Source organism: Pleurodeles waltl, chromosome 10, assembly GCF_031143425.1.
Source record: "Pleurodeles waltl isolate 20211129_DDA chromosome 10, aPleWal1.hap1.20221129, whole genome shotgun sequence".
NCBI lineage: Eukaryota > Metazoa > Chordata > Amphibia > Caudata > Salamandridae > Pleurodeles > Pleurodeles waltl.
Window position 1 is genome coordinate 803,509,441 of NC_090449.1, and position 23,420 is coordinate 803,532,860.

The window sequence follows — 23,420 nt, forward strand, 5'->3', positions numbered from 1 at the left end:
TCTGAAATTCACATAAAAAGTGCAGTTAAATCACCAATTGAAACTGAAAAACCACTGATATTTGCACATTTTTGTTAGGAACACAATCCATAACTCTTGCAACAACCATGCAAATTATAAATTGCATGCCAAATGCAATGCTCATGAACTCATACTTAATGAAACAGATGCAATTACAAATGTTGTGAATCCTTTAACAAATGAGAGTACATATCACAATAACACAGGAAGCTGCATCAGGAACAGTTGAGTGCAGAGAGCCTGTTTTTTGCCAGTGAGGTGCGTAAAGTTCATGCACTTAACTCAGAATTGCTCAGAGTTAATACATGAAATGCAGACAGTTCGAGTTGGAAACAGTGAGAAGAGCCTACCTCGCTCTGTTCCCGACTTGTTCTGTCTAATGTTCATGCATTAACTCCGAGATATTCTGAGTTATTTGTATGAACCATAAACACCTCAAAATGCAACAAAACTAGTGTTCTGCTCTGCATGATAAGCCTCCATGCAATTTGAGCAACAGTCCTAATAAACAGACTTTTGCAAATTCATAACTACAGTACAAAGGTTGCATTCCAGTTCGTTACTATAGTAGAGCAAAATACACAAGAAAAAAAACACATGCACTCTGATGGAGTGCTTAATCAAAAAGTAAAAAGTAGTCCCTAAAGATGAACAGTGGGAGTACAAAAGTCAGCCAGTTGAAGATTGGTGAAGAGACTATGCTCAAGGGGAGGGACAACACAATATGAACAAGGAAATTCACCAAAAGAAGAAGGATTCAAATGAGAGTGACACTAAAGCCAACTGTTGGAAATGGTCCATTTCTGCAGGGTTATCCCCAAACTGTGTTCCTTTCTCCTCCTATTTTCCTGACCCTCTTTTTGCCGGCTTTAGAACTCTGAGCACTTTACTACTGCTAATCTGTGCTAAAATGCATGTGCTCTTGCCCCTAAAACTTGGTGTAATTGGATTCAACTTGTTTGGCTTATTTAATTTACCTCCAAGTCCCTTGTAAAATGGTATACCATACACCTGGGGCCCCTAATTTAAATGCTACTAGTGAGCCTGCAGTGCAGATTGCATCACCCACAGAAGTAGCCTTTCAAACTTGTCTCAGGCTTTCCACTGAAGGGCCTGCATGCACAGTTTACTGCCACATTGACATGGCAAGTGAAACTACTTGCCAAGGCCTAAACCCTCTTTTTACTACATCTAAGCTTTCCCTAAGGTAGGCCCTAGCTAGCTCCATGGACAGGGTGCTGTGTATGTAAAAGGTAGGACATATATTTGTATGTGTTACATGGCCTAGTAGTGACAAGCAGCTTTTCGTTTTGCACTACAGTGAGTGCTGCTCCTCTGATAAGTTTGCATTGAGAATTCCCTTATACAGGTGTGTAAGTGGTATTGTCTAATCTGTGAGGAGTAGCATGGGAATGTTCAGTATGTTTGGAATGGTAGTGAGAAGCCCTGCTTATTGGTGTAGGTGGACTTTCATTACTATTGTGGAAATGCCACTTTTAGAAAGTGGCCATTTCCCTGTGCTTATGACGCTTATGCTTTGCAGCCTGCCTCCAGTCCATGTCTAGGGTACAGTGGTAGCTGCCCTTTGTTCATATTTTCCAGACAGCCATCACACAGGGAACGTGGAGGTGTGACTGGAGTACATCTACATACTAAGTGGTCTTCCTGGGCTGGGAGAGAGGGAGGCAGGTGCTCTTACATTTGTACAGGCTGTGTCCTGCCCTCACACAAATGGCTTGTTTATCCCCTACTAATGTTTGGAACCAGGGCTGAGGTTGAAAGGGGGTGTTGTGCACTTTAATGTTTTTTTGAAGTGCCTGTTAGATCAAAAACATTTTGATTATAAGTACAGGGGATGTAGCCTTATGTTTGGAGAGCATTTAAGGGAACTGGGACTGAACCTCTGTCAGAAGGACTGCTGAGCTGCAAAAGGACTCATCAGGACTGCTCTTCATTTGTTGCCCTGCTGCCACCTGCTCCCTGACTTTGGGGTCCCTAGGCACTGGGGTGGAACCAGGCGAAACAGCCCTTTGAGCTACTTGCCTTGTTGTGTACGGGCCTGCCTGGCTGATGCGCCCTGCTTTGTGGCCAGTGCCCTCCTTGGGCTAATTGACTTGCCTCCCATGAGTCTCTCAGGGTTGGTGGCCTGCCCTGTGCTCTTAACAACCAGTGCATGGGGAGCACTGTGCATGGTGCTTTGTTTATTCAACCAGCGCAAGGTGGGCACTTCATAACTCTGCGTGTGGTGAGCACTTTCACTACTCCTAGCACAGTGGAGCTGTGGGGGTTTGATTCTCGTTATTCCTCTTTCCCAGTCAGCTTAGGGAGAAAGCTGCTTTGTAAGGCCACTCCAGTCATCTACAATTAGCACCTAAGAAGCACTTCGATTTGCATGCCCTAAGGTCAATGCATGTCCAACAGATATAAAGATGCCCTGTGAGCAGCGCTGGATGAGACCCTCCTTCACCTCCCTGCCTGGAGACACAACATCATCCTTGACACCACCCCCTGCTTGTGAGGGCAGAGAGCGGCTGGGAGGAAAGCAGACCATTGAGGCCCTGAGACCCGAGAGTGCAGACCACTGAACAGTGAGCCTCCCGAGGGCTGTACGCTCACACTGTTGCTTGCTGGAGCCGTGCTTGATGCCGCTTGGAGGCATCCACAACTGGGGACATATTCCTGAGGTTGGGCCCCAGGGGGAGTCGCACAGCTGTCCTGCACTGTGCTTCTTGGGGGCCATGCTGTCCTGTACAACAGAGGAGTCTGGGCCACTGCTCAGTGTGCTTGCGGGCTGCTGCCGTCCAGCCATTCTGCATGTGGGGAGACCCAGGGAAGCCTATCTGCCACATCCCACTGCAAGTGCCCCCCCACCCCTTTTTGGCATGTACCTGGGGGGACACTGGTGGCACTGTGGGAGATGTCCTCAACGAGGCTCCCCTCCACAAAGAACTTTCCACAAACAGAGTACTGGAAGTTTACTACGCTACATATAGTGGAGGTGCAGGTATTCCTGCAATCTTTGGTTCTGGTCTAATCACCTTATAACATTTAATAGGCAAACAAGCATGCCATGCCTATTGTTGCTGACAATTCACATGTTTTTACTACCTAATTTGCTACATTGCATGCCCTAGTCATTCTATATTAGTGTTCTGTGAGAATCATGCAAATATAACTAATGTTTTAGGCTTCTGGTCTCTGAGCCAGGTCACATTGCTTTAGTGACCTATGTACCTTTTACTGCAGTTGATGATCCAGTGAACTACTAAAGATATGGTTTCTATCCTGATCGGGACCCCAGTTGCTATGTCGGTATTGGTATAATACACTCAGTGGTTCTAATTCAGGGTTTTTTGAGTTCTTCTAAAGTCTAAAAGAACGAATGCTATTTCAGTAGCTACATAATACACCCAGAATTTATGATGTATATCGCTTAGGGCTTACAATATAAGACTTACTTTTTTAGAAGTCTCTATTGTGGTTTTATTTATTGTGTTACTGGTGTGAGTGTGCTATGCAAACGCTTTACACATGGCCTCTGGCAATAGGCCTCACTGCCCTGTGCCAAGCTACTGGGGGTGAGCACAAGCTATGTTTGGCGTGTAACTTACTCACCCTGATTAAAGTGGTGGGTTCTACCTGGCTTAGGTGCATACCTTAGCCAAACAAAAACTCAAATTTCTAACACTAACCAACCAACGGTAAGCAAAGGTACCCTCCAAGCCCCTGTAAGCTCTTGGTAAGCCAGTACTATTTTTTGCAACGAGACAGCTTGTGCTGTCTGGTAAGCTCGGCCTAAAAATGACATAAAAGTGAAATAATACTGCTCCAAAATTTATCATATTAAATGCCTTTTGTGCTGCAAATTAATTCTACCCTTATGCATACTTTGTTCTTCTTTTGTAGTATGACATTTACTTCTATTGTTACGGGTGAAGGGAGGTATTATGATCCACTCGAGGCATTACATCAGCCCACTCTCAGTAATGATAAATAAACAGCATATTTCTATCTGTGCCTCTGCCATGCTGCTTTAAATTAGTAGTAGTTAAAAACAAAATGTATTTACCAAGTCAACACATTGAAGTAAAATGACATTGATTAGGTCTTGTGACTTTTATCAGAATTGCCTTCCTCTGTCAAGTCACCATAATATGAATTCTGTAAGATAACAGACAATGTTTTCTTCTGAGATACACTCTATTAATTAACACATAATGTGTCCTTTGCACTGCAGTAATAATTTGTGAATATGGGCTTAGTATTACTCATCTCCCAAATAATGCTATTGGGCAACATTTATCTTAACTGACACAGAATAAATAAATATTGGTTTTGTGTAATAACCAGAATAATTAGTGTGGTATGATGAAGTCCTGAGGAATGCCACAGGCTATGAGTTTTTTAACTTGACCCTCAGAGGAATGAAAGAATACCACTGTAGGGCCATGGAATTATAAGCCCACAATGATGTAAACTAGGGGTGGGTGCATGGAGCATGGAGTTCCACCCAAGCTCCCCCAACTGCCATGTGGTTGATTTTTTTCTTGTGTGCTTGGCTCACCAATGTTAAGTTGGCAAGCAAACGCTAGAGGTTCTAAACCCTAGTGTGACTTTTAGGCACTATAATGCATCCCAGAGAGATTTCTCAATGTGAGTGGTCACAGCAGGTCATGACCGTTCACGTTGAGAAAGCTGCTGCTTGAGTAGAAAATGTATTGGAGCAGCAGAGAGAAGCAGTGCCTTCTGGTGTGCTGCATGCTGGTGTTCAGGCTGATTTTACAGTGCAGAAGAAGCTCCTGGCACTAAGAATAAGCACAAGCAGCATGACGTGCCCGATTCTGTCCACTCACGGAACTATGCAGAATCTCGCAGTTTTCTCCTGTAACACTACGTAAGTCCTTGTAGTCTCTCCACGAGTTCTGCCCAAGCCTATTGTACACCACTGAGAGGTTTTGCAGATGCTCAAATACAATTGCATGGCCCCTATGACACACTACCGACAAGTTGATTTGTTAATTAATTGCTCATGTCACCATCACATTACTACTACTTGCCTTATATTTTGGGGAGTAGAATAACTGAATTGATGAAAACCCTCAGCTCAAAGAATGATTGACCCAACTTGTTTGAGACTTATGGGAAGCTATCAAGCAATTCGCTAGTTCTCATTGTACACAGAAAATAAAGTCTGTACTTTTCAACACCAATTGTATTGACTATATTAACTTTGCACTTTACTATTTGAAATTTAATGATATATCTCAATCTCAAGAGAAATTAAAAGAATGTTAAATTTGAGCTTTACAACCAACTCGACATTTACGTATGATTTCAGTCAAGCATGGATATCCTGACCTTTGAGAAAAAGATTAAGGGCATGATGAAAGCATAAACAGTTCGGAAATAGTAGGTTCCATCTGCACACAAACGTTTAGCTACCTGCCTATCATTTTGCAATGCAACTAAGTACTAATGTGTCCATTTGGAGGGGTCGCAAGATAACAGACCTAATTAATATTTATTATTGGGGTGGAGTCTCATCCCATTTTATAAAGTGGGTCCCTAGCGTGATTTATGCGGTGCAGGGTTTTCAATTGTATCAGCCTTAGTATTATCTTTATTGTGACCTCCCTTGGGTGCATTAGTGCCGCCTCCCAGTTAATATCCTCCAGTATCCCTAGTTCCTCTTCCCAACTTGTCCTGAGGTTTGCTAGTTTGCCTGGCACATTATTAATAAGGATTTTATGTATGCAAAAGAATACCCTTTTGCACAACCCTTAAGGAGCACTTTATATTCGAAGCAGGCATAATCTGGAGTTTTTTAACCACACCAAAAGTTCTGCTTATAGTGCATGTGTTAGCTGCATGATTTCAAATAATTGACTATGTGCTACACTGAACGCTTGATGTAAGCTTGGAAAGGGTCTAATTGTGTCTTCCTAAAGAAGATCTTGCACTTTTGATATACCAATATTATCCCATGCCTTAAATATCTTTAAATCAGTGACTTCCTTGAGCATTGTACCTTTCCCAAAAGGTGTTTTTTTTTTAATTTTGTATGTGCTTTCCTCTTGCTACCATACAGGTAATGACATAACGTAGGTTTAACTGGAAAAGTTCAACTTTTCCAGTTGAAATGCCAGGTCGCCCCTTGAGAAGTACACCCAATTAATAATATTAATTAGTTGTGTCGCCCTGTACTATGCTCTAATATCACGCCATTAAAGGGATTTCGGGGTAGGACCTTCAGAGTTGTTTTTGGAGTGCCTTCTTCTCTTAGCAGATTCCTCCATTCTCTATCTATTCTGTGAAATCTGGCATTGGATATGGTGTGTCTGCAGGCTATTTAGGAGCTCTGATAAAGGGACCATTTTAAATATCGCTGCTCGGCTAGCTACAGTAAGCGGACAGACCTTCCTATGGGCTACATTTACAGTAACTCTCTTAGGATATTCTCTAAGTTCACAGACAGAAATAATTCACTTTTTAGTTTTACAAAAGTTCCCATGGTATTTAAAGCCCTCTGTGGATATCTCAATACCTGGAGGCAGCTCATGATCTAGAGTCCAGCCAACAATCTTGAACATGATAAACTTTCCCTAGTTTATTTTGAAACCTGAGTAAACTCAATATTTCCAGAGCATTTGGAATATCTTACGGATCATGCTTGCCAGGTACATTACATAAAGTGGGATATCCTCCACATATAGTGAGAATTTTTCTCCTGCCAAACTTGCATCCTCCCCACATCTAATGTGTTGCTGTGCTTTCTCCCAGCTAACCAGGGGTTCTATGCTTATATCAAAGGGGTGGGCAAAGTGGGCACTCCTGTTTAGTTCCTGACTTCAGGGATAAGCTGTTTTGATGTTCCTTTATTTACTTTAACCACTGCCACAGTGCTACTGTATAGGAGGGCCACCAAGCTGCAAAATAATTGTCCAGAGCCAAACCTTAGGAGTGACACAAATAGAAATGGCATATGTGCCACTTTGAAAGACTTTTTGGCATCTAATGACAGAATGGCCTGTGTGTATGTAAACTAACCAATTATATAACCTTCTAGGATAAAGCCCACTTGATCTTTATATCGAAGTGAAGTAATCAACCCCTGCAGTCTTGAGGTGGGAATTGTTGCCAAAGTCTTGGTCTCTACATCAAGCAGTGAGGTTGGTCAGCAGGAAGAGCATTTGTTTTTTTGTTTCCCTTATATTTCCATAATATGTGCCTGAGGTCAGGGGTAGTGCCTTCCTGTCTCTAGCTTCCTGATACATATTCAAAGACAGTCTTTTATATACTTTCATTGGTATCCCATTGGGATCGGGGACTTTGTATACCTTATTTTGTTTATTTACCTCCGTCACCTCTTCTATTGTGACTTATTTTTTCAGATCATCTCAGTCTTCACTGATTAATGCTGGCATATTCATTCCCTCTAGGAAAAGTTTTATCTCACTCTCCTCCACCAGGTTCCCAGCTTCATAGAATTTGCTATAATATTGTTCAAAGGTTTGTTGTGTGTTACCCATCTGTGTGCACTTATTTGGCTTCTTCCTCTTTTTTGCCAAGCCAGGTCAGAAGACGTCCCGACCTAGTCCCTACTTCACTTGGTTTGTGCTTTGTCATCAATATTTTTTGCCTAAATGCATTTTGCATCTTATCAGTGTATTCTTTTACAAATAAATGTATCTCCCTTTGTATCTCTAGAGATGACTTAGTAGGCACCATCTGTCCTAATGTTGAAAAGTTTGCTTCTATTTTCATTATTCCCTCTAGTTTCTGTTCTTTCTTTTGGGCTATTATAGGCTTCGCTTTGTGTCTTCATACCATTTTGTATACCTCCCATAGTATTCAACAGAAGTCGACAGATCCTACATTTTCTTTAAAATACATATCCGTATCAATTTTTATCTCCCTGATAACTGCAGGGTCTTTTAATTCACATGCATTGAATTTTCAGTTGAGTCCCAGCTTTATGGGTGGTAACCCATTTTGACAATAAGTCTGAGATCTGTCTTGCATGAAAGTCTGCCTTTTCAATGGCTTGTACCTCTCAATTTTGGATGAATATATAGGCAAGTCTATATATACTATACTCCTAGTAGGACAAGTATTGCCGGTTCTCAGGATATACAGTCTCCAGGTGTCTGTGGGCCCCATTGCCCATGTAAAATGTGCCATGTGTGTTGCAGGTACTGCATATGATGTTGGGGCTGTGGTCCTATGTACCTTTGAAATCCCTAAGTAATTGAAGTCTCCACCAATTATATATAGAGAAGTGTCATCTTCTAATAATGCACTTCCTATTTTTTCTAAAATTGCATGTTCTGATAAATAAACGCAGAGCAGTATAATATCTTGCCAACCCCATTTTCAGTGTACTCCTACAAAACTGCCAGGGGTGATGCCAGTTTCATGGCTGCTCCTATTTCCAAATGTTTTTATATAAAACAATTTTGATACATGGTAAAAAAAAGGAGTTTCATGGTCACAAGCTTTTTGAGAATCACCAGGCTTTGCGACTGCAAAACACCTTTATACATGAGGTCTGTAGTGATTTGTTTGATCTTTCCAAAACAAAGCATCCTCTATGCCTGAAACATGTTAATAGTATTGCTCCATAGGTTTTAACAATATCTGTTTCACAAGGCTCTAAAGAATACCACAGTGGAACAAGACTTAACATACCTCGTAGAATTGAATAATGTTGATCACCCATGCGCAGAGGCCTGCAGCAGCGAAGGACTTAGTGCGAACCAGGTCAGGGTTAAACTCAGGGTCTCTCAGGTACTGCTCCTTGATGGATTTCAGACTGTTCTCGTGAATATGCTCTTTGTCGTACATAAGCAACGCTTGTAAAAAGTCATCAATCTAAAAAGAGAAAATATCAATTTTATCTACTTTGAAAACCTGACCACACCTCAGACATGAAGGAGGATTAATTGTTCTAGCTGGGTACCTTAAGCTGTCCAAAGGTAAGTTTGTAAAAAGCAGGCAATCAATTAGTTACCATGAGAAGTATGGGAACAAATAGACCTTCCTTTTCTTACCAACTGTGTGATCCCAACAAGACAAATTGCCTTTAGTCCAGTGAAAATGATGTACAACGTGGGCAGAATTACAAAATAACCTTTCTAAGTGGGATTCTCCTCATGAATAGGCACTGTTTGACAAATCCAAAATCAGACAAATTCGGGTTACCGGAAAGCCCTGAAAGTCACATTTCAAAATGGCAGCATATAAATATATATAAAGGCATATTAGGATGCTTTAACTAGAGTGTTAGTGACACAAATGTGACTTTTAAATATACTGTAATACTTAACTAGTCACTAAACTTTTGATTATTAACTTATTTTTCCTTTCCTCACAGAATATGGCTACTCTTGAACAGCTGTGTCCTATTTGTAAAGAGAGATTTGATGATGGACAGAAGATTGCAATGTTGGCTGCAAAAAAAGGAGCTAATTGCATCAACACTGCCAGTCAAAACTGTGGAAGCGATGTTGTTGTAACTTCTGGAACCAGAGTTCGTGCTTCATGTCAGAAAAGGTTTACTGATAAGAAAGATATTGGAGTTAAGAATTGAGAGACAAGTACAGCATCTATTGCAAAGAGAAGTGCTTGAATACCTGCTGGGGCATTCTGCAGTGTGACTGACTGTTTGTTTTGCAGAACTCGTGAACTTTTTGTGCAAGCACAAGCCAAGAACAGAACATGTGTATGTAAGGACATTAGAATTCTCTGAAACTAAAAAATGGTGCTGTGAAAGTCAGGGTGATGAATGGTTGTTTGTAGTAAGAGGCTGTATTGAATATTTTCTTTCAGCTCTTCATGCTGCAGATCGCATTTCCCACCAACATTGCAGTGTAAACTTTCGAAGCGCAAGAAACATCCCCAATGGATAGTCAGCCGTTGAACAGCAATCGAAGAGTTGAAAATAGGGCGTTCAAGTAATGAAGAACAACATGAAGCTTTTCTGAAGACGAGTAGTTATGTACACTCGAATGATGAAGAACAAATGAGCATTGCAGATCTAATATCCAAAATAGTAGAATATCTACAAGGAAGTGACATCCAAGCATACGATCGGAGACACATGAAAAGTAAGCTTGCAGAATATTATGCAGATGATATTATATCATGGGAAATTGGAAAAGCTGATGTGGTAACTCTTCGGGAAACAGCTAATAAATTTTTTCAAATTTATCATTCAAACCAAAGGATTGTGACATTGAAATGCAGAAGATCTGTATAATAGAAGCTGTGGCCAAGCAAATCAGAAGTGCTGTCAAATCATCTCACTCTACAAGAAAATACGTATATCCAGCTACAAGTGACCTCAATGCTGAAAGTGCTTTGGATTATCTTACCAGTAGTTTGAGATTGCTGTGTTCCAAGTTATTTGTAGGAAAAGATGTCTCAACTAAAGTGGGCACAACAGGGCAGAGGATTATGCAGACTATTCGCCCAACAGCCTTAATATGTCTGGTCCAGATCGGTCTTGGTTTTCAATTGCAACCTGGCTTCATATTAGGGTACCCTATTGAAGATCTACACAACCTGGGATTCTGTTCTTCCTACAATGATGGTGCTAAATTTGAACAAAATACTGCACATGCCTGGGGTTCCAGTCCCTTATTGGATATGAATGAGAGTCGTTGTGGTCAACTGATAATGTTGCCACAACATTCTAACCCTAGATGGTAAGAATAGTATATTATCAACTCTTAAGTATCTCACCAAGATTGCGCATGATCAGAATATTCCATGCATTATTATATTTGATCAGACTCTGTTCTGGAAAGCAACATAAATAAACAAGTAATATGATGACCTGCAAGATACAATTCTGATGCTGGGATCATTTCATGCCCTCGTTAATCTTTTGGGTGCAATTAGGACTTTGATGAATAGTTAAGGCCTAAATGAGCTTTTGCAAGAAGTGTATGGAGCAAATTCAGTGCTTCACATGATGAGCGGCAAAGCAGTTTCTAGAGTGGTTTGTGGCCACCTAATTGTTGATGCAGCTCTAAGTGCCTTATTGTCTTAAGGTGTTTTCTCTCAATGAAGATGGCAGCAACCACAATCTCATTCAAGAATCGTCAAACCTGTTTGGTGATGTTATGTCACACTGAACATCAGTAGAGGAATTAGAAACTGCGAATACTCTATCTCAAGTACTAAACACCATGGAGAAAAAGAGATCTGAGCTACAGTCATCTCAAACATGTCAGCTGTGGTTGGAGTATCATCAAATGATTACTACTGCTACGTGTAAGTTGACTGCTGCAGACAGGACTGGTTAATGGGATCTGCATTTGCAAGCAATGGAGGAATGTCTCCCCATTATTGCAGCGGCTGGCCATCCCAATTATCAAAATTCAATATACCTGCAGAATATGCTCATATTGGATGCTACAAACCCTTCAGTTTACGAAATGTTTAAGAAAGGGCTGTACATTGGAAAAAGCAGCAGATTCTGGGCAGGACTGGGTGCTGACCTTGTGATTGAACAAGTCTTGATGCATACCATTAAAAGCAGAGGATGGCTGACACGTGGAAATGAACTTACAGAGATTCAAAGGGCAATATGGCTGCTTACTATGCCAGTGTGCTTCGCTTACAACTTATCAATTCAAGAGTTTGCTGGTGTTTTGTTTGACACTAGTGAACAACGCAAGGACATTGGCAAAACAAAACGAATTAGTCAACACAGAGATCCAGAAGATCTATGATCGGCTGAAACCCATTTCACAATTCCATTCCAACACATTTCTCAGTAACATTGTTACTAGAGTTACTGCTCCTGCAAGTGTTAACGTACATAAATTACATTCCACTGGCAGAGGAATAGTCACCATAATGAAGGAGAGTTAGGTTTTCACATTCAAAGGTAAAAGATAAGATAAAGACACTAGGATCTGCGGCTGCTGCTACTAGTACTGTAGATGCTGATATTGAGATTGATCCTGCATTGTTGTTTCAAAGAATGATGACTGGTGCTGGTTCCAGTGACATGAATCTTGCAGATATAATGCATTACGAGCTTTGTCCTTTCCCTCATGCATTATTTGAATCTTTTTAACATGTTAACGTTAAGAATGGCTGAAAAGTCTCAATTAGCACATGCAATACTAAAGAAGTCTGATGAGTTACGCACTGAGGTTGTTGAATTACAATCTACTGATCAATATGTCATAGACGGTGGCTCACTATTGCAAAGCATTCTGTGGCACAAAAATGATACATACGAGAATATTGCAAACTCCTATGCTACTTTCACGCTTCCACACTATGGTAAAGCTATCATTGTGTTTGATGGTTACGATGAGTCTCCATCCATCAAGGATATGACCCACAGAAAGCAACAGAATTCTCAGATGAGCACAGCTGTCAAATTTGCAAAAAATATAAAGTTTGTTGGTCAGAAAGATAGGTTACTGTCAAATGACAAAAACAAACAGTTAATCATTTTACTCATATCCAAGAAGTTAAAAAATCATGGGTGTACCATGCAATATGCTGTTGGAGATGCTGATGGTGATATTGTTCATGCTGCAATTTTGTCTTCTGAACATTCATCGACTATTATAGGGGACAGTACAGATTTGCTAATTATTCTATTGTATCATGCCAATAACTATGGTTTCAAATTGAATTATCTTATCAACAGAAAATTAGGATCATCTATAAATCCTGTATATGATATTCTCCATATTCAGGCCTTGCTCACCACTGACATTTTCAAGTGCCTGCTATTTCTAGATGCTTATACAGGTTGCAACAAAACTTCCAGGATGTTTTTTCTAGTGGAAAGGCCAAAGCATTCGGTCATCTACTAAAGGAAAAGGAGCACCAAGTAGTTGCAAATATTTGTTGTATGAAAGATTCCCAAAACGCTGACATTGAAAACGCTGGGAAGAAGGCCCTGATAGTGTTGTATGGGTGGAGGAAAATGGATTCCATTAACACACTTCATCATTGAATGTTGTCAAAAAAGGTAGTAGCTGCCAAATAATGTTCATACCAGAACGATTGATGTCTACCAAACCTCCACAAAGTACCTCAGCTTTGGCAACTACTATCAAATCAGAGCATTGCAATCAACAGAAGAGAATCTCAATCTGAAAGAATGGTGTTGGTATGAAGAAGATAATTCAGTTTGGCCCACAATATGTGACTTGCACCAGCTGCTACGGACTTGTTATTGAATATGACACATTGTTCCTGCATGAAACACTCTGCAACCTTGAGATGTGCTTGCAAAAAGAAAGTGATGCCTTGTTCTGCTGCTTGTGGAGGGTGCCAAGTCAGTGGCTGCAATAATTGTGTTACTAACGAATATGAAGGCAGCAGTAGTGATGCAGATGATTGATTTTTGTTTCGGGTTATCATGTTCTTGCATTTAGGGTTTTGAGTCATCATGTTTTTGGGCTATCTGATGCAAATGGTTCTTCATATGTCATCGTTTATATTTTCTTAAACAACCTATTTGTATGTATTATTGTTATTTTGAAATATATTGCATATAAAGTAATTTTAAAATCTTGTTTTTATAGATGTAATTTTTTTTCCATTGAAGCATACACTTTCTATGACACAACAAAAAACAATCCATTATGGCATGGCTGCCATTTTGAAATTTTCGTGGCTTTTTTTCCGTAACACGATTTTGTCAAATTTTGGATATGTCAAAGAGTACCTATTCCCTAGTAGAAAACCACTTAAAACACGCTGGTTGCAATTTTGCCCAGGTTTGATGTGTATTTTTGTTAGTTTGACTGGAAAACATCCTCTATCAGCTGTCTAACTAGCACTGCTTAGGAGATACCATGAGCTTCCATATAAATGGCACACACAAAGTGATTGAATACAGAGAGCGGAATGTTGGAAGTCCATTTTTTTAATTTATTTTTTACAGTGGGGGAGTGTTTTGAAGGTGAGTTATTGAGCTTCAAATTGTGGTTTTGGAGGATGGACAAATTCATAGTAAAACTACGTGCACTAATACTGAGGCCTGCATTACAATTGGCCTGTCAAATCCTGTAAAACCGGAAACGGGAATTACTAGCTACATCGGTATTATAAATTATGTGTGAACAGCCGTGAATGTATAAGTATTACGTGAATTTGATGAGAGGTACCGTCTCCTGCAAACAGGGGAAAGCTCTATGTCAGGAACAGTTTATGGAAATTGCAAGGGTAAATCTGATGCCTGGTGTAAATCCCCTAAATCTCAAGTTATTCCAAACAGACTAATTTACCCTCTGCATCCCGCACACTCCCTCCCCATATTACTCCTACCAGAGTTGGAGGGCTCCCTTGTAACATTAATTCCATAGGACGGAAATTACAGGAATTATGCCAGTCCACTAATAATTAACCTTAGCGCTAGCTCTGTCTTAGAATGATTTGTTAACAATGGCAATCACAAGAGAATAAATGAAACATGTTACCACTGCCATTGAATCCTATACGTGCAGCAAATGTAAATAATGTGTTATAATTCACAGTGTGCTCTTTCCTTTCGCTTGTGATATGAAAATATCAAAACTGTTTCAAAGTACCGGAGGACACTATGTACCAACATAAATGAAAGCTTACAGATCAAACTTATAAGCAGAAATCATAATGTACTATTTCAGTTGACAGAATGAATTAACCATTTGTACTCCATTTTTGAAACAGTACCATGTAAATGTCAGCCATAGATTGAGGGGGTGGGGGTGTATGTAATCAAATCTACAGCACTGGAAACTCTCCAGTTTGGAAATATGCGACTCATACATTATGAGCCTATCTTTTACCTGCAGCAAGGCAGCTACAGTACTTTCAACAGAAACATTCAAAGCAGCTATGTGGAAGCCACTGAATAGATTATTCATCAAAATGGTTTAAAAATTGTACAGATCCTTTCAAAAGGAATACTATTTAAATGGGATTGCAATTATTTAAGGTAAGTCACAGTTCAAAGTAAATTTGTTTTTTCTTTTTTTTCTATTGGATAGCCATCAGCTTGTTGCCTCTGTCATAATTCATTACAGAATAATAACATTGTTAGACCTATTAGCTCTTCGTGTGGTTTCCTCTTTCTTTTTGCCTCTGACCTCCTGTTTTTGATCATGTGCTGAATTTCGTTTTTTTGCTGGCTTTAGGACTCTGGGCACTTTACCACTGCTGACCAGTGCTAAAGTGCAAGTGCTTCCTGTGTAAATTGTATTGGTGATTGGTTTAGCCCTGATTAGAGGATTTAATTTACTAGTAAGACCCTAGTAAGGTGAACAGGGTGTGCCCAGGGCCTGCAAATCAAATGCTACTAGTGGGCCTGCAGCACTGATTGTGCCACCCACATGAGTAGCCCTGTGAACATATCTCAGACCTGCCACTCCAGTGTCTATATGTGTAGTTTTAAACTGCCATTTTGACCTGGCAAATGCACCCACTTGCCAGGCCCAAACCTTCCCTTATACTACTTGTATGTCACCCCTAAAGCAAGCCGCAGGCAGACACGTGGACAGGGTGCAGTGTATGTAAAAGGTAGGACATGTACTGGTGTGTTTTTCATGCCCTGATAGTGAAATACAGATACATTAATTTTTCACAATTGCAAGGACTATCTCTCCCATAGGATGAAATGGGAATTACCTTGGTATAGCGTATAAGTGGTTTCCCATTGGGAGCAAAAAGAGATTTGGAGTTTGGGGTCTCTGAACTCACATTTTAAAAACACATCTTTCGGTAAAGCTGGTTTTTGAACCGTGAACTTGAAAACGCCACTTTTAGAAAGTACCACATAGAGCATGTCTGGGGCCAGGGTAGTGAAAGGCAGGGTATTGTGGTCTACAAAGACTTCTCTTTGAAGTTTGCCTACTTCACATACAGACATGGATATACAGACTGGAACTCTGACACCACATAGTTAGAATTGTTCTGGACAGAGGAAATTCTGCCAGGAAGAAGAGCTGGATGCTGTAGGACGGATGGTCACTCTTCCTGTTGCTTTGCTTTGCTGGCCTGCTGTTTGCTGCCTCTGTCCTGGGAGTGAAAGGACTGGACTTGGCTTTCTACATCCTGCTCCCAAAGGTTCTCCAAGGGCTTGGACTGAGCTTGCTTCCTGTTAAGTCTTGGGGACATCAAAGACTTCATCTGCTAGTGCCTGGGCTCTTCTGTTGAGAGTCCTAACTTACCAAGTGGTGCAAACTCCATTCCTTGGGCCCTTGGAAGTGCAAACTGGTGATCTGAAGGAGAAAATCCAAGCATCAACATGCCACACCAGAATATTCGATGCAGCACCTGTCTCGTGGCTGAAGAATCAATGCAGCACCTGTCTCACAGCTGTCAAATTGATGCAGCACCTGTTTCATCGCAGTGCCATCAACACAGCACATCTGGATTTTCCATGCATCATCCCTGGGTGTCAATTGTTCATCAACTCCTCACTGCAGTAAGGAACCTATGCCTCATGTCTGGAAATCAACGCATCGCCTTTCCTGGGAGAAAAGAATCAACGCATCATCTCCCCTGCCAGTAAGGAACTGATGCACTGTCTCACCTGCGAGGAAAAAAAATCGATGCATCACACCCCCTGCGTAGTAAGGAACTAACCCATTGCTTTGCTTTTCCAGCACCTTATCTACCTTGTGGCCCGCATTGTCCATTTTTGACATATCCCAGGTATTTTGAGCTAAAGAGATACATCAATTGATTCCTATGGATTAAAACTTGCTTAAACTTTTAAAAAGAGTTATTTTGACTTGTGTATGTTGGATGTTTGTTGTTTTGTTCTTGTTTTACCCAGATAAAAATTGGCTATTTTTATAAACCAGTGTGGAGGCATTTTGCAGTGTTTTCACTGTGTTACTCTGGGGTCCCTTCTTGGGCAGGGTGCAAACCACTGCCAACTAGAGACCCCATTTCTAACAAAAATTGATTAAATGGTGTTAGTATCTGTTAGACCTGACATTCTTGCTGTGGTTTCCCCTAACTTTTTGCCCTCTGACCTCCTGTTTTCAGACTTAAGTTTTGCTGGCTTTTAGGATTCTGGGCACTTTACCACTGCTTACAAGTGCTAAAGTGCAGGTGATTTGTACTTGAAACATGGTAACAGTGGCTTCACCACAATTGACATGTAGCATGGGCCTGTAGCACTGATTGTGCCACACACTACATTAACATTTCAAATATGTCTCAGACCTGCCACTGCAGGGCCTGTGCGTGCAGTTTTAGATTGCCATTTTGACCTGGCAAGTTCACCCACTTGCCAGGCCCTCCTTCCTTTTTATTACATATAAGTCACTCATAAGGTAGACCCTACTCAGCCCCAAGGGCAGGGTGCAGTGCACATAAAAAAGTGGGCATGTACTTTTAAGTTTAGCATGTCCAGGTAGTGAAAAGGTCTTTAATTATTTTCACACTATTGCAAGGTCAATCTTTCCCATAGGATAACATTGGGGTTTTAAATTGAAGCATCCTTTAAGTGTAACTACGAACTGAAAAAGTATAGAAATATGGAGTTTGGTGTCTCTGAACTCACAATTTAAAATCACAACTTATGTTGAAGTTGGATTTTAAACTGCAAGTCTGAAAATGCCACTTTTAGAAAGTTGACATTTCCTTACTTTAACCATTACGTGCCTCTGTCTGTCTCTGAATACACATCTGGGGTTGTTGACAGCTAGGCCTTGTGCATTCCCTCTAGACAGTTACACACAAAGTGAGTTTGGGTATGACATTTGCATCCTGATGACCCATCACCAGGCTGATGTGCCTAGATGGCTGGGAGGAGCTGATACACCTGAACAGGGCTGTGCCTCTCCCCACATAAAGGGTTGCGTAACCCTCTGTAGAGTTTCAAGAGCCAAGGAAACGAAGGACAGGGATCATGTGATCCTCAAGGGTCTCCCTCACTTCAAAGACACTTTGGGTATAAGAACTGGACCTCTAACCCTAGTAAATCAGATCTCTACTGGAATCAAAGACACTGCCAGGAAGAAGGACTGCTATGCTACCAGGAGGGGTTGCCACTCTGCAGCTGCATTGTTTTGTTGGCCTACTGCTTGCTGTGTTGTAGAAGGGACTGCTGCTTTGCTGCTTGCTCAGATGTTGTTGGCCTGGTACCTGCTACTTCTTGCTGCAGTGAAAAGGACTGGACTTGCTCTCTACATCCTTGAATCCAAGAAATCATCAAGGGCTTGCTGACTTGCTCAATGTTTTTTTGCAGTCTCAGGGAACTCAAAGACTGCCTGCAACTCTTCTGGTGCTGCTGGGCTCTGCCATCTGTGAGTCCTACCTGTACCTGATGTGCCCCCTCCAGTCCTGGGTCTCAGAAGTGGGTTCTGCAGGCAATGCCTTGCCCTGAGTGCGGGTGAAAAATCAGTATATTGCTCTTTGGCAGTGACACAGTAGCAGCCCGATGACGGCGGATTCACAGACTGTGTGTTCTGATGACGACGCTCTGAGCAGTTGGATGACAACACATTACATTCACTTTCATGGAGCCTGATGATGACACAGTGCCCTGAGTGGGTAAAAACATCAACGCATCGTGTCCTTGCCAGTCTACCCTCCATCACATTTGGCCTGGATTTTGGATTTGCACCAGTCCCTTGTGACCTCAAGTATCCTTTTGATCTCTAGTGACTTCTAAGCACTGTTTTCACATTTCATCTTTAAGAAAATCATATCCTGACTTCTACTTATTGGATTTATGTTGCTTTGGCCTTGTTTTAATCAGATAACTTTTATCTATTTTTCTGAACTGGTGTTGAGTCTTTTTGTGGTGCTTTCACTGTTTTACTATAATTAAGTGTTGCACAAATACTTTGGACACTGCCTCTTTAGCTAAGCCTGACTGTTCTGTGCCAAGCTATCAAAGGATAAGCACAGGTCAATTTAGGGTGTGTATCTGACTTACCATGACTAGGATTGTGGTCCCTACATGGACGGGGTGCATACCTTTCCCAACTTGAGACCCAATTTTTAACAGTTTCTAATCTGCCTGAGAAAAACACTCCAAAGTGGAAACCAAATGATGTTAAAGTGGTAGGTACACACGCTATTTTATGTACGTTTGTTTTTCTTATAAAGCAAACCAGAATTTGTATAATTGAGCCTACTTTTCCAGTCAGTGGGATACTCAGTATATAAGATAGGAAAGTTCATCATTTAGACGAGGAGCCAGCTGGCCTTTGTTATGATTACTTTGTTCATTTACCCTCCAGTGTAGGAATAAATAGCTCCATGTGAGTGTTCTTGTGTATACTGGGGAAGGAGTTTATATTTTTGTTTTTACACACACTTGTAATAGGTTAGTTTTTTAATTAGTTACACAATCCTTTTCTTTCTCAGGTTGCTCTTTCTTTCACTATCTATTTTGTCCTGTTGAAGACCCACGTTTGAAGGTCCCAACTGGCCTGCTGTCCTTTCTATTGGGTTGAAACATCGATTTCCCTGTATCTGTATCCTGGGTTTGTTACATTATCCATTGGACTATACAGACAGGCTCTGTTTAGAAGAAAGGCAAACTTTTCTATGTTTTTCCTTCTCTTTTTTCTTTTTTACCCAAGCACTTTTTGCTGGGCACTTTGTTGTGTTGTATTTGATGGAGCAGCCATCTATATGTAAATAATGCTTATATATGACTGATTTTCAATACAATTTGTATGCTTTGCATCATTTTGTAATGTATTTTTGTATTTGCTTCTCCCATTCTGACAAATTAGATCCATCTATTTCTTGTGGATTGTAAAAATTGTATTGTGTTAGGATACGTTAATTGAGTTATCCGATCTAGTTTGTCCATTTGGACTATTTGTTTTCTATGTACCTCAATGGTTTTATAAGTAGCTGCTGCATGTACATCATTTGCATAGTGGTTTACATAGCTTGTTATGGTCCTTACAGGTCACATTAGCATTCTGATTTTCCCACCAATTACCTGGTTGCCAATCAGGTGAATTGTCGAAAGGACAGTGGAAGTTGTTTGCCTATGTGTTAAAAGTTGGTGTAGTGTGTGCAGTTGTCAGCCAGGCAACATTTTAGTGTAAGTACAGATGTAGCTGCACATGTGTTACTTACCATTTTTATGTTAAGATTCTTATGTGAAGGTTTCCAGTTGATCATGTTATTAAAAAGAAAACTGGTTAACTCTCTATATTGGGCCATGTATGGCTGTGGGAAAGAAACTGAACCAACCAATAGATCAATGAGAACTATCTATTAGCATTTACAGAGTCACATCAGTGGTGTAGAAAGAGTGTCAAGGGCCCTAGTTCAATAAAGGAAAATGTCCATCTCATGCCCTGCCTGCGGAATAAAAGACAGCTATAATATGAGCTCAGTGGGCCACTCACATCCCTGGGCCTGGGTGTCACTGCACCTGGTCCCACATTAGTAGCTACACCCATTGATGTCATAGTGACCAGCTCAAACTTCTGCCTTGTGAGTCCTGTGGGGATTTTTCATTGGAATGTTTATGTCATACCCCGACCTGGTTTGTGTAACATTTTGGGAATGTTGAATTATGTTTTGGGGAAAAACATGTTTTCAAAGCCCCTCAGAATTCCGGGTGAATGCTGATTCACCTAGTTAAATTGGGCAAAGTGTTACATAGTTTCAAGATTTGGACAGAGAAGGAGATTTACCTATAAGAGTTTGAAGGAAATTTGGTGTGATTAGTAGCTGTGTCATTCTAAATATAAGGTCCTGCCGTAGTTGAAATACTTGCAGTTGGATTATAGAAAGAGGGGTTCCCTGCTTTGGACTACTCTATGAGCAATGAACAGGGCATTGTAGAAATGTCTTCTTTCGACAGACAGCCAGTGCTGTACCTTAAGGGCACTTAATGGTAATGTCTGTGAAAGCTCAGAACATGTATAACAATGGTATTTTGTAATCACTGAAGTTTGCTGATTAGACACCTTGAAAGCCCAATGTACAGTCCACCTATATAATCTATGCCTGATAGGGAGCACCAGGGCACTTGAAACCTGTGCTCTAATGGAATAGTCAAGATAGAGAAAAATGTCATACATTTCCTAGCATAAAAGGCACTTTTAAATGCATTGATATTTTAGGTTTCGAGTGAGAGTTAGGAGACCATAGTTTCTTCTAAGTTCTTTATGTCTCTTGACGTGGATGGAGAAGATGCAATCTCCGTAGGGTGGGCTGTGTTTTGGCCTCAAGTCTTCTATATTCACCAACTTGAGATCTACATTTTGGTGAAATTTAGTTTTAGATGATTGTGTGATATCTGGTTTATATCTGCCTGGAGATACTTAGTAAGTCTAGGCCAGATGGCTTTTCCAGTTTAACAATAATGTGGCTGCTTTGTTCATAATTGTGAAACCTATGTCTAAATAAATTGCAGCGCTTTAGTAGAGGAGGCAGGTATAGAATGAAAAGAAGAAAGGTTTTAATGGAGTCCCAACAGACAGCTACCTTAAGAGGGAGTTTTTATGTTGGAATGGTAATAGACACAACTGTATTGTCAGGTATGACTGGATACATTTTAGTAGCATACCCTGCAAGGGCAGTTCCTCTTCAGGAGCTCCATTTCTTAGTTCTGCCACCTGTGAGCCCAAGGAGCTACTTCTTAATGAAATGATTAAACTAGTAATAATTTAATTTGGCAGTATTCATGAAAACATAACTTTCATGTTTACATGACCCCTGCAGTGCGTAGGGCCGCCCTTTTTGCCTGTCCACCAGGATCCTGATGACAGGAAAAGGTTAAGCTATGATTCAGCTACAGAGTGTGGCTTCAAAACAAAACACTCTGGAGGTGGATGCCTGGATTGAGCATGTCTGAGAGGCGTAGTTCAACTACGATCCTCTCACATAAGCACAATCCATTTAATTTAGGAGACGTACTGAGCATGCCTCGGGCAGCACAGTATATCTGCTAAAATGTGGCTGCCAGGGCACACATCAGTATGTCCCAGAGGCCAATGAGCAGCCAAACAGAGAAGCAGGGGCAGGACCCCCGAAACTGTCCCAGCTTCTGATAGGACTGTGCTTCCAGTCATATAAAGCAAGTGGGAGAGGACTTGAGGTGGATCTTCATCTAAAATATGGCCCGACCGCTCTGTTTGACTCCTCGTTAGGAATCATGGCTTGCTGGTTCCAATGTCTAGTATCTGATTCCTGCATTGCTAATTTCATGGAGCCTCTGAGCTGCCATAAAAGGAAGAAAGGTAAATAAAAAAATGTTTTGTTTTGCTGTGTATGTGTGAGTGAAAGTGTGTTGGTGAGTGATTGAGAGAGAATGAGATTTAATGAGAGTACATGTTAGTTTAATGTGTTTGAGAGTATCAATGAGAATGAAAGAGTGAAAATCAGTGAGTAGGCGAGAATCAGTATGAACAAGGGAAAGCGTGGTGTAGGAAAGTACTCTCTTTTTGGCATGTTACCCCCAATTTCTGCCTAATGTCAGTGTGTTTGACTGTTTTTACTGGGATCCTGATAATCAGACAGGACCCCAGTGATTATGTTCTCTCTCCTCTAAATGTTGTCACTGCGTACTGGTAACCCAGTATTTCACACACAATTGGCATACTGGTGGTTATAAGTCCCTTGTATATGGTACCTAGGTACCTAGGGCATTGGGACTCCAGGGGAATCATGTGGGCAGCAGCATTTCTTTTCCCACCTATAGGGAGCCCATGCAATGGCTTCTACAGGACTGCCATTGGAGCCTGTGTGAAATGGTGCATGTACCCTTTCACTGCCATTTACACTGCACCAGGTCACTTATAAGTCACCCATATGTCAGGCCTTCCAACCCTGAAGGCTGGGTGCAGAGTACCTGTGTGTGAGGGCACCCCTGCACAAGTGGAGGTGCCCCCACAACCTCCAGGACTATTTTTCCGGACTTCGTGAGTGAGGGGATGCCATTTTACATGTGTACTGTACATAGGTCACTACCTATGTACAGCTTCAAAATAGTAACTCTGAATATGGAAAGATTGGTGAAACATGTTGGAATCATACTCCAAGGTTTTTGCAAGCATTGGTTGTATTATTCCATGCACTTCTGAGGCTCCTTAGAGGACCCCCAGTACTGTCATTACAGCCTTCTGAGGTTCTTCAGGCAGCCCCAGCTGCTGCCACCTCACAATCATGTTTCTTTCCCCCGTTGAGCAACTTAAACACAGGAAGGCAGAACAAAGGATTTCCTTTGGGAGAGGGACGTTACACCCTCTCTCCTTGGAAATAGGTTTTACAGGCATGGAAGTGGTAGCCTCCTAGAGCCTCTGGAAATGCTCTGAAGGGCACAGATGGTCCCCTCCTTGCATAATTCAGTCTACCAGTTCAGGGACCCCCAGTCCCTGCTCTGGAGCAAAACTGGAGAAAGGAAAGGGGAGTCACCACTCCCCTGTCCATCACCACGCCAGGGG

General features: G+C 41.2%; 1 protein-coding gene across 1 annotated transcript in view; it reads right to left on the reverse strand.

Moving 5' to 3' along the window:
* Positions 1 to 23,420, reverse strand: part of DNAH11 (dynein axonemal heavy chain 11) — a 2,866,633-nt gene that overhangs the window by 787,153 nt on the left and 2,056,060 nt on the right. Inside the window, exon 60 of the mRNA XM_069211469.1 lies at positions 8,710 to 8,892. Coding sequence (XP_069067570.1) covers positions 8,710 to 8,892 — 183 coding nt within the window. The remainder of the gene's footprint in view (positions 1 to 8,709; positions 8,893 to 23,420) is intronic.